The sequence below is a fragment of the Osmerus mordax genome, chromosome 13 (genome assembly GCF_038355195.1).
Source record: "Osmerus mordax isolate fOsmMor3 chromosome 13, fOsmMor3.pri, whole genome shotgun sequence".
NCBI lineage: Eukaryota > Metazoa > Chordata > Actinopteri > Osmeriformes > Osmeridae > Osmerus > Osmerus mordax.
The window spans coordinates 10,540,869-10,554,290 of record NC_090062.1 but is presented as its reverse complement, the minus strand read 5'-3'; the positions used below and the strand labels follow the sequence as shown (position 1 = coordinate 10,554,290).

The 13,422-nt window shown below is 44.0% G+C and overlaps 4 protein-coding genes across 4 annotated transcripts; all 4 read right to left on the bottom strand.

Moving 5' to 3' along the window:
• Nucleotides 1-136: 136 nt before the first annotated feature.
• On the bottom strand, nt 137-3,035 carry fadd (Fas (tnfrsf6)-associated via death domain). Its single transcript, XM_067249139.1, has 2 exons — nt 2,693-3,035; nt 137-1,527 (listed from the first exon to the last, which is right to left on the bottom strand). The coding sequence occupies exons 1-2, from the start codon at nt 2,985-2,987 to the stop codon at nt 1,247-1,249; spliced, it is 576 nt and encodes a 191-aa protein (XP_067105240.1). The 5' UTR covers nt 2,988-3,035; the 3' UTR covers nt 137-1,246.
• Nucleotides 3,036-3,382: 347 nt separating this feature from the next.
• LOC136955001 (low choriolytic enzyme-like) lies at nt 3,383-5,499 on the bottom strand. Its single transcript, XM_067248554.1, has 8 exons — nt 5,416-5,499; nt 5,228-5,300; nt 4,754-4,909; nt 4,412-4,532; nt 4,138-4,316; nt 3,884-3,965; nt 3,617-3,741; nt 3,383-3,508 (listed from the first exon to the last, which is right to left on the bottom strand). Coding segments are annotated over exons 1-8 (813 nt in total). The 5' UTR covers nt 5,491-5,499; the 3' UTR covers nt 3,383-3,506.
• Nucleotides 5,500-6,578: 1,079 nt separating this feature from the next.
• Nucleotides 6,579-8,889, bottom strand: LOC136955002 (hatching enzyme 1.2-like). The gene is made up of 8 exons (XM_067248555.1): nt 8,815-8,889; nt 8,544-8,616; nt 8,265-8,420; nt 7,910-8,030; nt 7,443-7,621; nt 7,131-7,212; nt 6,911-7,035; nt 6,579-6,709 (listed from the first exon to the last, which is right to left on the bottom strand). Coding segments are annotated over exons 1-8 (813 nt in total). The 3' UTR covers nt 6,579-6,707.
• Nucleotides 8,890-9,953: 1,064 nt separating this feature from the next.
• On the bottom strand, nt 9,954-12,819 carry LOC136955003 (hatching enzyme 1.2-like). Its single transcript, XM_067248557.1, has 8 exons — nt 12,727-12,819; nt 12,432-12,498; nt 12,020-12,175; nt 11,640-11,760; nt 11,263-11,441; nt 10,926-11,007; nt 10,657-10,781; nt 9,954-10,193 (listed from the first exon to the last, which is right to left on the bottom strand). Coding segments are annotated over exons 1-8 (825 nt in total). The 3' UTR covers nt 9,954-10,191.
• Between the last annotated feature and the right edge of the window lie 603 nt (nt 12,820-13,422).

The window sequence follows — 13,422 nt, the reverse complement described above, 5'->3', positions numbered from 1 at the left end:
TTAGGTTAGATTACAAAACTATCTGAATTAGGAAATAATCCAAATGAAAGAAGCAGGTTATATCTGATAAAAACAAGGTTAGCCTGTCGTTTTATGTGCAATTCCTTGAATGTTCGTAAGCTTAGCCTGGTTTCTCGGACTATGATAATGAATTGCTCTCAAAGTCCAAAGTCTATTTTTCAAGTGACCCTGGCATTGTGCTACACAATCATAATACAAATGAAAAAATGCAGTTAAAAAGCACTTGGACTGATATAAACATTAAAAGCAAATGCCTCTTTCCCCTTTGCCTGAACAAGGAATTACATATCTCAGATTGTTTTATTTGTTTTATAATCACATTCATTATATTCCATGCTTTAAATTGCATATCTACTCAGACAAGTTCTTTGTAAAAATGTTTGTTGTTTACAAAAACATGTTGTTGAAAATAAAACAATACTTGAGCAAACAGATAGACATGCCCTCAGCAACATCCAAGCTGGTGTACACCATTCAGTAGGAGCAGAGGGAAAAGGGGTATCCAGGAAACAGGACATTTATACACGCAGCTTTGTGAAAACGCCTGGCTGTATGTTGAGGTCTGCTGGTGTTCAGCTCCAAATGAAAAACGCTCGTCTCTTCTGACCGAATCGCAGCGCGACACCAGTTGTTCGTCGGCCAGAAAGACCGTCTGATAGCTACTGGTCACCTCTCCAATTTGGCGTTTACCTTCAATGGTCAGTGACAACTAAAATCATGAGCTTGATGTTTGTATTGCAGATTTACATTTAGAGAGATTACTCCTTTCAGCTCTGAATCTTCCTCACAGGACAGGACCGCGTACCAAACTGACCTGGATCAATCACAAAGATCAACTCCATTTGCTGAACAGAACTGATGCTTTGGTTTTATTGCAGTGGGTGAGACAATTCAAATGCAACGTGTCTGCAAATTGTAACTCAGTGATTAATCATAATCTATATCTTATAATGGACAGAGAGCAGCAGCCACACAACCCAGTATAACATGACGACCACAAGCAGAATCATACTTCCCTACAATTACACATCCATTCTATTCCTTTCTTTTTCATTCAAACATCCAATCAAAGCAGCACCAAATAATCAGAAACAGCACACATGGTTGAGATGGAATTAATAGGACTCTAGGTAACCTATTAGGCCCCTTAAGTTCTCTCGCCTCTGTCTCCTCCTCCTATTCAAATTAATGTATTCCTCCTCCTTTCTTCTTGTCCTCTTCCTTCTCATTCTCCTTGGAGCTTTTCCAGTTCCTTCACCACCAGATCAGCAGTCAGGTTCAGGTCACAGCTCCTAAGGGCTCGTACAAGGTCATCCGCCCGTGCCTCAGCACCCTGGCTCTTCTCCCAGACACACAGCATCCCTGCCACTTGATCCTCCAGGACGTCGCGGTGCTTGGTGACCACGCTGTCCAGCATGGCCTCTGTCAGGCCCAGCCTCCGGCCCAACATCCGCCACTTCCTCCCAAGCTGGGCCATGATCACTTTTCTTGCAGCTTTTAGTTTGGCTGGAGGTGAAAAAGCAACAGTGAGAGGGAATGAGAAGAGTCACCAGCCATGTCTTTGATTAGATACTGGCTAAAGGAACGACTTGGGTGTGTGGTAGACTATAATTTGTGTCAGTATTGGACGCAACGTGTTGTATGTAGGGATTGGCAAACCTAGGCTTTCTGAAACACAAAAACAATTCAAACATTTTAGTCGGGGCCTTTGAAACGCTCGAAACTTTTACTCAACAGTGACATCTGCTGGCAGCTACGACTATGGCATACACAACAGTCATATCTAATTCTACAATAAACTAGTACTGGTCCTTGTGGTTGAACGGAATTATTGTCGTCCTGCAAAGCAGATGGCGTGGTATCGATTACGGGAGCGATGGTTTTCATTTAACAAAACAATCGGGTCAATCATGATTTTTGAACTGTTTGACACGATAAACTCAGTGTAAAGTTGTTACATATTCATATATATATTTATACATCTTGAAGTGGCAGACAAATGATCAAACATGATTTCGCTATCTGTCTCTAACTGTCTCTAACTGTCTCTAACTGTCTCAATCTCTCTCAAACTCTCACAACTCTCTCTACCAAGGTCTCATTCAAAACTTTTGGTTTTGCCACCTCATTTTATACCCCGACACAGTGTTTTGGCAAGTGCAACACATGTTCCGTTCAAGATCACGTCACAAAACGTTTCGAAACACTTTGTCACGTGACCGAAAGTGGTTTAAAAACCCGTCTCGAAACGTTCCGATGCAGTGAGTGTTGCAGAATGTGTCGAGACAGTATCGACACCGTAGTACAGAGCGGTACATACAACTTGTATGTCTTTCAATTACGATAGAAGGCTACAATTGCCTGATTTATATCAACACCTGTCATCTTAATTGCCTTTCTTTCGAGATTTTTCACAAAACATAACTTACTACACAAAAATAAATGAGTTATACAACAACACTGCATGTCATATTGCTGCCATGTTACAGTTGTCCTTAATTAGCGACGGCCTAAACTGTACGAAGAACAACACAAAACTGAGTACGGGGTGACTGCCCGCCAAGGCTAACCTGGCAACGGCTGTCGGTTTTCGGAAAGCAGTAGCTAGCTAGCCTAGTAGTATTAGCGCAAGCTAGCTATCTTCACCCAGACAGTAGCATCTCTAGAGTACCTTGTTCCGTTTTGTCCGGTAGATTTGTCTGTGGTCCAGGACACTGACTTTCAAAGTTATTCAATGTCTCAGCGAGATCTTCCCGACGAATTTTGTTCAAAAGTAATTTAAGCTGTTCCGTGTTGTTAGGTCCAAGTAATTGACGCTGCATCAATTCTTGAAAAAGTTTAATGCCACTGTCAACTTTCTCGAGACGCTTTTTCCCTAACTGTGGACAAAGGAACTTCATTTTTTCCAAATTGTCATCACGGAGATCCTCTGAAATTTTCAGTAAAACGCTGAAGAATTCAGTCATTTTGATCCAATTTTGAAGCGAAGGATTACAATACCTACACGGGTACAGTAGTCGAAACCAAAAGTAAGATTAAATCGTTAATTTCCTTGTATACGACCGGTTGACCTCTAGGGGCAGTATTGGATTACAAAAACATTTATCACAGGAAAAAGTCAAAGCAGAAGGCTCTGCAGGTTAAAGCGTGCTCTTTCATCGTACTCATTAAATCAATGGTTCTCTCTTTGTAAGAACTTTTAACTGTATTTCAAGGGCATTTTGCTGTCTGTCCACGTTAACCGGAATATGAACCTATATAAATATTCAGTGTTGTTTTTGTTGTTGTCTAATCTATGGTTCTTCGTCTGAGCATAAAAAGGCATAATAAAATATTTAACGTTTTGAATCGTACACAGATCGGTGATTTCCGTATTTTTATTGTGTTGATCATACAGTCCAGATGGTAACAGGCTAATTGAATATGTGGTGGGTACTTCAACATAAGGGGACTTCTCAGTCAGCAGATGAAGGCAGATTAGATGTTTCTGAGAGGGAAAGAAATGGAAAAAAGCATAAACAATTTAGCTGTTGAACCACAAGATTTGTGTTTAAGTTAACTGAGCATCTTGTGAGGGCAGGTTAGATAAACTCACAGCACTTGTACAGTGTGGTGAGCCTGATGATGTCATTCCTGCTCATCTCAGTGGCTTCACCAAAGGCCAGGTTTCCGTTGGGGATGGGCACCATGGTGGGTTTGTTGTTTTTGGAGAAGGCATACCTAGAAAACCACAATACCCACAATACACCACTCTTTATACAGCAGGGTGAAATGGATCTTGTTCTCAATGCTCTGGAAATCACTTTTTGTTTAAGTAGTTTGAGATGCACTTTTAGAGATTACAGAGGAATGTGTGACTGACCTATGGTACTGCATCACTGAGTTGTAGTCATAGGGAGTGCCCTGGTTCAGAGTGGCGATCTTGTCATAGGCAAACTTGTAACCTGATGGAAGGAGATCACTTTTCCAGTACTGTGAGGATACTCATAAAGTGAGAGCAAGCTAAAAAGAAAGAAATAGACTGATAAAGAGAAACAGGCACGTTGGGAGTAGGTGAGAGTGAGAGAGGTGGACACCAGATGGAGAGGACAGAAGTGTTGCTCCAGTGTTACTCACTATCTATGATGTTTTCCCAGTAGATCCTAATGTGTTTGTCCCTGTCAGAGCGGGTCTGCTCGTGGTTGAAGCCCAGGGCGTGCAGAAGCTCGTGCTGAACCGTGCCATGGTACAGGCAGCCCTGGCGATCCAGAGACACAGTCTGGCCACCACCACGACGACCAACATAGGAGGAGCACCTGCGTAGAGGTGAGGCCACTGGAATTCTAAACCTCAGATTATAAATTGTAGGTGATACGTTATTTATATGGTAATCTGTAGCAGGCTGACTGACCCGCTACGCGGCTCAATGCTGAGGTAGTCCCTGTCACTGTTGCGGTAAGGTCTGAAGCGTATGCAGGAGACGGAGGAGAAGGACCCGAGACCTCTCTCAATTATGGACCTCTCCCTGGAGGCTGGCAGAGGAGAGAGGAGTATAGAGCAGGAGAAGGAAAAGTGAGAAAGGAGGCATGAAAAGGAGCAGGTAGAGGAGCGATAAGAACGATTCATCAAGGAGGAGGAAGAAGGAGGGTCAGTAAAAAAGCCTCAGAACAGGCCTGCAGCTGACAGGGGTTTCAAGATATTCGTCCTAAAAGTAAATCCATATGGAGTATAGCCATGCAGTACTGTGACATACAGTACTGGTTGGAGATGTAGTAGGGAACGTAGACATTTCCGTCGCTAAACTTTCCCCACATGCAGCCACGGGAGGTGCAAGGGTCAGCGTTCCTCTCAGCCTCGGAGTCCACAGCGATGTCACCCTCAACCAGGATAGGTCCACCCAGGTCAAGGACTGGGGGGAACGTAGCAGAGGAATGACAGTCGGTAGAAGGTAGTCATTCTAACTAATGGGAGAAGCATATGTTAGAGGATTATTAGACTCTAACCAATGGGAAAACGGTATGTTAGAGCAGTGGTTCTCAAAGTCGGGTCCCAGGACCCCTAGAGGTCCGCGAACCATAGCAAGGGGGTCCACAAAATAATTTGCCATAAATTCTAAAATTGTGGATTCAAGAGCACAAAGGGTATGCTGAATGGGTGTTACGATTATGGGTGGGTCCCTGGCCCCAAAAAGGCTCTAACAGTGCATGTTGAGAGTCAGCAGTCTTACCCCTATTTCTATTGGCTCTCTCCAGCAGCACAGACACAGGCAGGCCCTCTGACAGTTCGACAGAAGTCTCGACCTTCAGATGACAGAAATGCAAAAGCAGATATGAATATGATTTTAATATGAAGTTATATTAATAGGTGTAGTTGTAGAAATTTTTCTGAGGTACGGTGTGTGTCCAGCGGGTCTACCTCGGTGAGCTCCTCGGCCCAGACAGAGACCAGCAGCAGGGCCAGGACAGCCCAGGAGAATCTAAACACAAACATGTTGCAGCAACGGACCTGCAGAACATCAAAAGCACTGGTCAGATGTGGTCAGTGGAAACACATGCATAGAGCACGCTGCCCGCTGTCTGGCACAAAGACTCACCTTGGAGCTTCTGCAAGTAGGTTTGAGGAAGGTCAGTGCAGCCAGCCTCTTATACGGTTCCCTCAGGTACACGTGTCAATACCTGAGCAGACTGGATCTCAGCATGCATCATCAGGTGGTAGTGTTCCCCCCAGGAACACCTGTTGATAAAGATAAGCACATACAAGGAGGAGGGGGAGCATAAGAGTGCAGAACAAAAACACTGGTCAGATGGCTAATACACACTTACATAAACACACACACAATTACACTAGCTACACGATTACAGGTAGGAGAGACAGAGACTTCAGTTCTGCTGCCGTACAAACAGATGGACAAGAGTTCCTACTTTGCTGTTCCTGCAAGTGGAAATACAGGAATATGTTTAGGTCAGCCTTTTATTTAGGGTGGAACTCTCTGGCCAGCCTACAGCTTCACATGTTGATAACAGACGTTCAACCACAGAGAAGGTAGAGTGGCACCGAACATACTCTGAAAAGCCTTGGGAAGCTGGGGAAACCCAGCATACGTTTGATGGGCACACAGCCACATCTTATCTGTGTTTTTCATAGCTCTGAGTAGCTTCTGTTAATATTCACAGATCGGCCTTTGTGAAGGACATCGAAACTTGGATTGTGTTTAGGATTCTGTTACTCCCCTGTATCTGACATAGACTCAACTAAGAAATCTTTGGGGTATTTATCAACTGTCTATACCTGGGTGTTGAATAGAATAGAACATTTTGAATGATAGTCATGTATGATTGTCTGGATGTCATGTTCTACTCGGGAAGTGAGCTGCTACTCTATTTTATTTCTTAATGGTACACTTTTAAATGGTGGTTATACACAATGTGAATTGCAAATATAAGTATTTCGTTTATTTCACAGTGTATAGTGTGGAAATATCTTGTCTACAGTCTACATCCATGTGAAACTGGTCATGACATAATATTGTGTTTATTTGATGAAGTAAACAAAAATGTATAATAACGAGTACAGTCCCATTTCAGATTTCCTTTGCTCAGATTTATTATGTTGAAGTTTTGAATTTAAAGTTAAGTTGTAAAATTAAGGTTGTTTGACGGGATGTCCGTCACCAGGGGGCCTTGAGTCCACAGAAGACGTCAACACATTTCTGGAGGGGGAGAAAGAGAGAGTCATTCAAACTCTCATGTTTTGGAACTTAACATAGAGCTGTTGAGTTATATTATATTATATATATATATATATTATATATTATTTTATATTGCATGGAACAGTTGTCATGTATGTAAACCCTAAACCTTCCTCTTTGGTCTCAGGGCCATAACACGTCTCTGTAAGCTAGGGAACTCACAGCACTGGTACAGTTTGTTTATCCTGGTGATGTCGTTCTGGCTCATCTGGGTGGCCTTGCCGAAGGAGACGTTGCTGTTGGGGTAGGGCACCATGGTAGGCTGTCCATTCATAGAGAAGGCATACCTAGAAACCGACACTTCCACATCAGAATGCATAATTCTCTGTGAAGCAAACCAGGGGTCACAGCAGAGGCTCTATTGTTGGTGTGTGTGTGTTACCTCTCATACTGCATCACAGAGTTGTAGTCATAGGGAGTTCCCTGGTTCAGAGTGGCAATCTTGTCGAAGTTATACCTCATGTCTGGTAGACAAATATATGGATAGACAGAGACAGGAGGGGAATCGAGGAGGAGAAAGATTGGATATGTTGAGTGAGCATTTTACAACCATAGTGTAAAATAAAAATCAAGAGAGGCCGGATGGTGAGGAGTGAATGAGAGACAGGTTGATGTTGTGTTTTTCTCACTGTCAATTACGTTTTTTACCAGTAGACTCGGGGGTGCGACCCCCCTTTCTGCACTGCACACTCACCAGACTGGACGTTCTGCAGCAACACCCTAATGTGGTTGTCCCTGTCAGAGCGGGTCTGCTCGTGGTTGAAGCCCAGGGCGTGCAGAAGCTCGTGCTGAACAGTGCCGTGGTACAGGCAGCCGCTGCGAGCCAGAGACACAGTCTGCGCACCACCCTGGCGGCCAACATAGGAGTAGCACCTTGGAGGGAAAGAGGAGTAAGATGGAGAGAGGAAGGAGTAAGGGGAGGACAAAATATGGTAGGAGGAGGAGAAGTAGCCAATGGAAGAGGAGCATAAGGAGGATAAAGAGGAGGAGGAAGAGTTGATGAAATAGGGGGACTTGTGAGGGAGGTTGCTCAATAAGAGAGCCTACTTAGCTGGAATGCTGGACCATTGTTTTGTTTGAAGTGTTTACACTTAATGATCCATTTTGGAAGATGTTATTTTACCATGGTTAGCTGCTGCATCTGAGTGGATAGGGACTCACCCATCGCGGGACTCGATGCTGAGGTACTCAGAGTCGCCATTCTGGTAAGGTCTGAAGCGGATACAGGAGACAGAGGAGAAGGACTCCAGACCTCTCTCAATGATGGACCTCTCCCTGGAGGCTGGCGGAGGAGGAGAGAGGATGAAAAGGTGCGAGGAGGGATGAGGAGTAGAAGACAGGAGAAGAATGGACAAGGGGGAAGGAGGAGGAGGGAGGCAGATACCAGGTTGGGATGGAGGACAGATCTTTGCTAAAAGCTTGTTGAGGTTTTATATCTGCTGGTGTCTCTTGTTCTCGTAACCATTCAATGATACAGTAGCTTACTTATCCAAGTGTCCTATAGAAGTGTACTTACAGTACTGGTTGGTGATGTAGTAGGGAACGTAGACCTTTCCATCAGTCCACTTCCTCCACAGGCAGCCACGGGAGGTGCAGGGGTCGGCATTCTTCTCAGCCTCGGATTTAACGGCAATGTCGCCACCAATCAGGAAAGGCTCATCAATTTCAGGGTCTGTGATTGGTGGCGTGGGAGCGATGCAAGAGACATCAGGTCTAGCCAATGACAGTTGTGAGTTTCAGAAGACAAAATGTACTCCAGCCAACAAGAACTGTTTTTGTAAGTGGTCAGACTTACTCCTGTTCCTATTGGCTCTCTCCAGCAGCTGGGACACAGAGAGTTCCTCTGATTGGTCCTCTACCACAGCATTCTCTAAGAAGAGCAAAGAGATTAGTCACAATCATTCACACTCAACATGCAATCAAAGGAAGCCAAAATAGTTACTTTCTTACCTTCCTTCAGAGGACAACACAGAAGACGGAAGAAAAAAAAGAGTTAATATGGCATAATTAATGTTCTATAGAAGGTGTCACTTCTGTCTCTTCTGAACAGTGTCCAGCGGGTCTACCTCGGTGAGCTCCTCGGCCCAGACAGAGACCAGCAGCAGGGCCAGGACAGCCCAGGAGAATCTAAACACAAACATGTTGCAGCAACGGACCTGCAGAACATCAAAAGCACTGGTCAGATGTGGTCAGTGGAAACACATGCATAGAGCACGCTGCCCGCTGTCTGGCACAAAGACTCACCTTGGAGCTTCTGCAAGTAGGTGTGAGGAAGGTCAGTGCAGCCAGCCGCTTATACGGTTCCCTCAGGTACACGTGTCAATTCCTGAGCAGCCAGGGAATCCCAGCATGTATCATCAGGTGGTAGTGTTCCCCCCAGGTGCACCTGTTGATAAAGATAAGCACATACAAGGAGGGGGAACACCAGAGTGCTGACGGGTCTCCATTTGTTTTATCGCTTCTGACATGCAGATTTTTGGACAATCCAGAGAAAACATTGAACCATGTGGGAATTCTGACATGTATTAGCAGTGTAACCAAACATGTTGACTAGTTGTGTTGGTATAAGTGCTTTAAACTTTAGGTCAAACAGGTGCTACCTTCCACATGCACATCTGTCATTTTCAGTCTGATGCTCATTCAAAATGTTGATATTTTCAATCAAACATTTCTAAACAATATTGATTATTCTGTCCAAAACCAAAGAGACTGGTTGTGGTGTGTTTGACTCAGTTAAACATAAGGGTGGGCGCCCCGGTAGATCACCAGATAAGTGTATGTAGCGTGTCAACTGAGTCTTACCACAGAGGCCTTACCGCAGCAGTTCAATAATACATTTTATGGTAGATCTCTCGACTTCTCTGAGTCATACAGCTTTCCGGTCAACTATATGCACTTAATATTGAAGGATTATTGGATTTAGGCAGTGCCAATTGTACTTTAGATATGTATTTAGACACTGTATATTACTGCTGGTTTTATTCACATGGCTTTTTATAGTTTTTTTTATTGCTTGGACTCATGCCATCATTGATCAAAAATAACTTTTTAACTGTTAACTACATTCTTCATCTGTAGTTTTCCAGTCTGAGTTGTAAAATAGATGTCGGTCTCTAAAGATTCTCTTTTATCAATTGAATCAGTAATTACTAAAACACATCTCACATGTTATATGCCATGAATGATAAGGAAGACAGTAAAGTCATTGATGTTCAGTTTTGTTCAAAGTTTATTGTAGGATCACAGTCATGACATAAAATAGAAGTTCAGTCCAGGATGATGAAACTGTGTACATGTAACAGAGGTGATTTGAAACACGGTCAGGACGTCCCCTTGGTATAATGGCAGATTCCTGGGCTTCGGCAAGTCACAGCGATTGTGGTGAGACCCTTGCAGGGGGAAGCATCCAATACGGTGTTGATGTTTGTGCCCATCTGATCTCCTTCTGTAGAAACCAGACAACAAACGTGCAAACACAGTTACCATTGCAAAATCTAAAATAGTTTACATAAAAGTATTAACGTATTTAAATCAACTTCCTTTTACTGTATTATTTTAAGTAAATAATTATGAATATAATTCCAGTTGAATCCAAATGGTTCCACAGGTATTTTTAATATATGGATTTTTTTTTGTCTAACTTAGAATTAGTTTAATGAGATGTGTGAAATTCATTACACAATCAAAACATGTTGATCTGAGTGCATAGGTGAGAGGAAAGCAGCCAGCAGAAGTGCTACAGATTCCAGAGTTAATAAGACGACCAGTTTCATCTACAGTGACAGAGAATTATGTCAAAAATTAGCAGTCCTTGTCTGCACCTTTTTGTCTGATATAACAAGGAGTTCAGACTTTCCACACATCCCAACACTGTGTGGCAGTACTGTACAACTCTCTTATGAACTTACAGCACTTGTACAGCGTGTTGAGCCTGGCCTTGTCATTCCTGCTCATCTCTTTGGCCTGGCCAAAGGCAACGTTGCTGTTGGGGATGGGCACCATGGTGGGCTGGCCGTTCTTAGAGAAGGCAGTCCTGTAGGAGACACATCCATGAAGAAACTGTTATTTTCTCTGTAGGACTAAAGTGTGGACTATTACCTGGCGATGTCTGTTTCTCTTAGACTGAAGTTTAGACTAGTCCCTGTGGTTGTCTCATAGGCAGAGATCCAGTACTGACCTGTGGTACTGCATGACGGAGCCATAGTCATAGGAGGTGCCCTGGTTCAGGGTGGCGATCTTCCTGAAGTTGTGCTCCATGCCTGAAAGTGTTGTAAGGGAAGAGACATCCAGTATACAGTGATATTATATTTATTAGTCAGTGAAGTACTCCTGGCTGGCTATCAAAGGTGCTCAATATGGCTGTTTACAATATATATCTGCACATAAGTAGGATACATATTTGTATGTACATATACAGTAGCAAAGGTGGTTTGGGCTACAATGGTGAGGTACTGTAGCACTGTCAAAGCAAGCACGTCAGGGGTTCAACCCCCCTTTCTGCACTGCACACTCACCAGACTGGACGTTCTGCAGCACCACCCTAATGTGGTTGTCCCTGTCAGAGCGGGTCTGCTCGTGGTTGAAGCCCAGGGCGTGCAGAAGCTCGTGCTGAACAGTGCCGTGGTACAGGCAGCCGCTGCGAGCCAGAGACAACTCCTGAGCATTACCGCGACGACCAACGAAGGAGTAGCAGCTGCAGCACAGATGGAAATGGAGTGATGATCGTTGTATAATTTAGGTTTTGAGACCAAAAGCTCAAATCGTAGTGTTTTCTTTTGTGTCCTCAGTCAAATGGAACCAGAGACATGACGTTTATTCTCAGTAGTAAAAAGGCATGTCTATTTTAAGGTCTGATTAGATGCTAGACAGCTATCCTAGAAGATTTGTATACCCATTCTTAGACTGGATGCTGAGGTAATCCCTGTCATCGTTGCGACGGGGTCTGAAGCGGATACAGGAGAAGGAGGAGAAGGACTCCAGACCTCTCTCAATGATGGACCTCTCCCTGGAAGCTGGGGGAGGAAGAGAGAGGACACAGGAAGGAGACATGAGAAGGGACAGGGAGGAGACGGGGGAGGAGAATAGAACAGAACAGACAGTTGGTCACTGTTTCTGAACTGTGAGGGTATCTTTGATTTTGCTCCGGTTAGCATAAGATTGTGGCCTGTATGCTGGAACTGGGCTAGGATTATAAACAGCTATACAAAGCAAAATTAACAAAAATTGTACTAGGTTTAGAGTTGCAATAGCAAGACTAGGCAATTTACGTACAGTACTGATTGGAGATGGCGTAGGGAATGTAGACCTTTCCGTCGGTCCACTTTCCCCACATGCAGCCACGGGAGGTGCAGGGGTCGGCGTTCCTCTCAGCCTCGGATTCCACAGCGATGTCACCGTCCATCAGGATAGGCATATCCAGGTCAGGGGCTACAGCAGAGAAGACCACCATCAAGAAGCAAGACACGGTTAAGGTACGTTGCCAGATATTTCCTTAACCCCCTCAATGTTGTCAAAATAGGATGTAGAGAGATGTGCAGCATGTTCCTCAAAATGTGTGTCTCAAACATCTGCACTACTGCGATCCAACAGGAGGTGTTTGTTCATATTCTTCTACAATGTCTGGTTGAGTTGGTCAGCCAATAGCTTCTGTAGTATTAGTATGTTGAAGGGCTAACTGACTTACTCAGGTTCTCATTGGCTCTCTCCAGCAGGGCAGACACAGACATGTCATCTGATTGGTCCTCCACACTCTCTGCAAAGTAACAGAAGTTAGGGCTCTCTTTTACACTTCCTTACAATGTGCAACATTCCATACTCAAGTTTTGGAAAATGTAGTTCATCATCTTACACAGAACAAAAATGACTATACGCACCTGTCTACAGAGCCGTAACAGTGATTGGAGAGAGATTTAGAAGAATAAAAAGTTATGATATGTTAGTATATAAGTGACAAAGCACACAGCAAGATCTGTAGATACGGCACATAGGTAGACTGGGTGGTATACCTCCTCCTCTGCCCAGCAGGCAGACACCAGCAGCAGGGTCAGAAGGGTGAACTTGAAGGCAGACATCTGGAGGTAGAGAGGGAGATGCAAGACTCAGCTACACCACAAACACACTGGAGGAACACATAGTAGTAGAGGTGGTTCGGGGAGGAGGTATTGTTGCCAGGGACTCACCTTCAGTCTTCAGGTAAAGTAGACCAGAAGTAAAGAAGAGGGTCTTCATAGGGGTTTATATACATTTTTCGGGTCCAGGCGATGACGCCCCCACCTCCATATATGGACTGGAGGAAGAACAGGGACACCTGAGTCAGCTCGACTGACTTGTCTGATTAGGTATGGGCCAGCAGAATGTTCTATGTCAGTATGTCTGCCTGCCTGCACATGTCTTCTTGTCATTAAGTTTGTATGTCTACTTGTTTATCTGTCTGACAATAAGCAGGTTGCTATATTTTAATAATTGAACAGTATTGGGTTCTCAATACCATTTGGAACAGTCAAGGATTTCCTGTGTTTTGATCCAGGTTGCTAATGTTCCAATCACGTCAAGGCCATGTCCCTGGCTGATGTGTGAAAGCAAACAGGTGTTTCATGTTGTGCAGGGCGGGACATCGAGTCCATTCCTTTAACTGAACTCAATGTTTCTATCTACTACTGATATATTCTTTGATT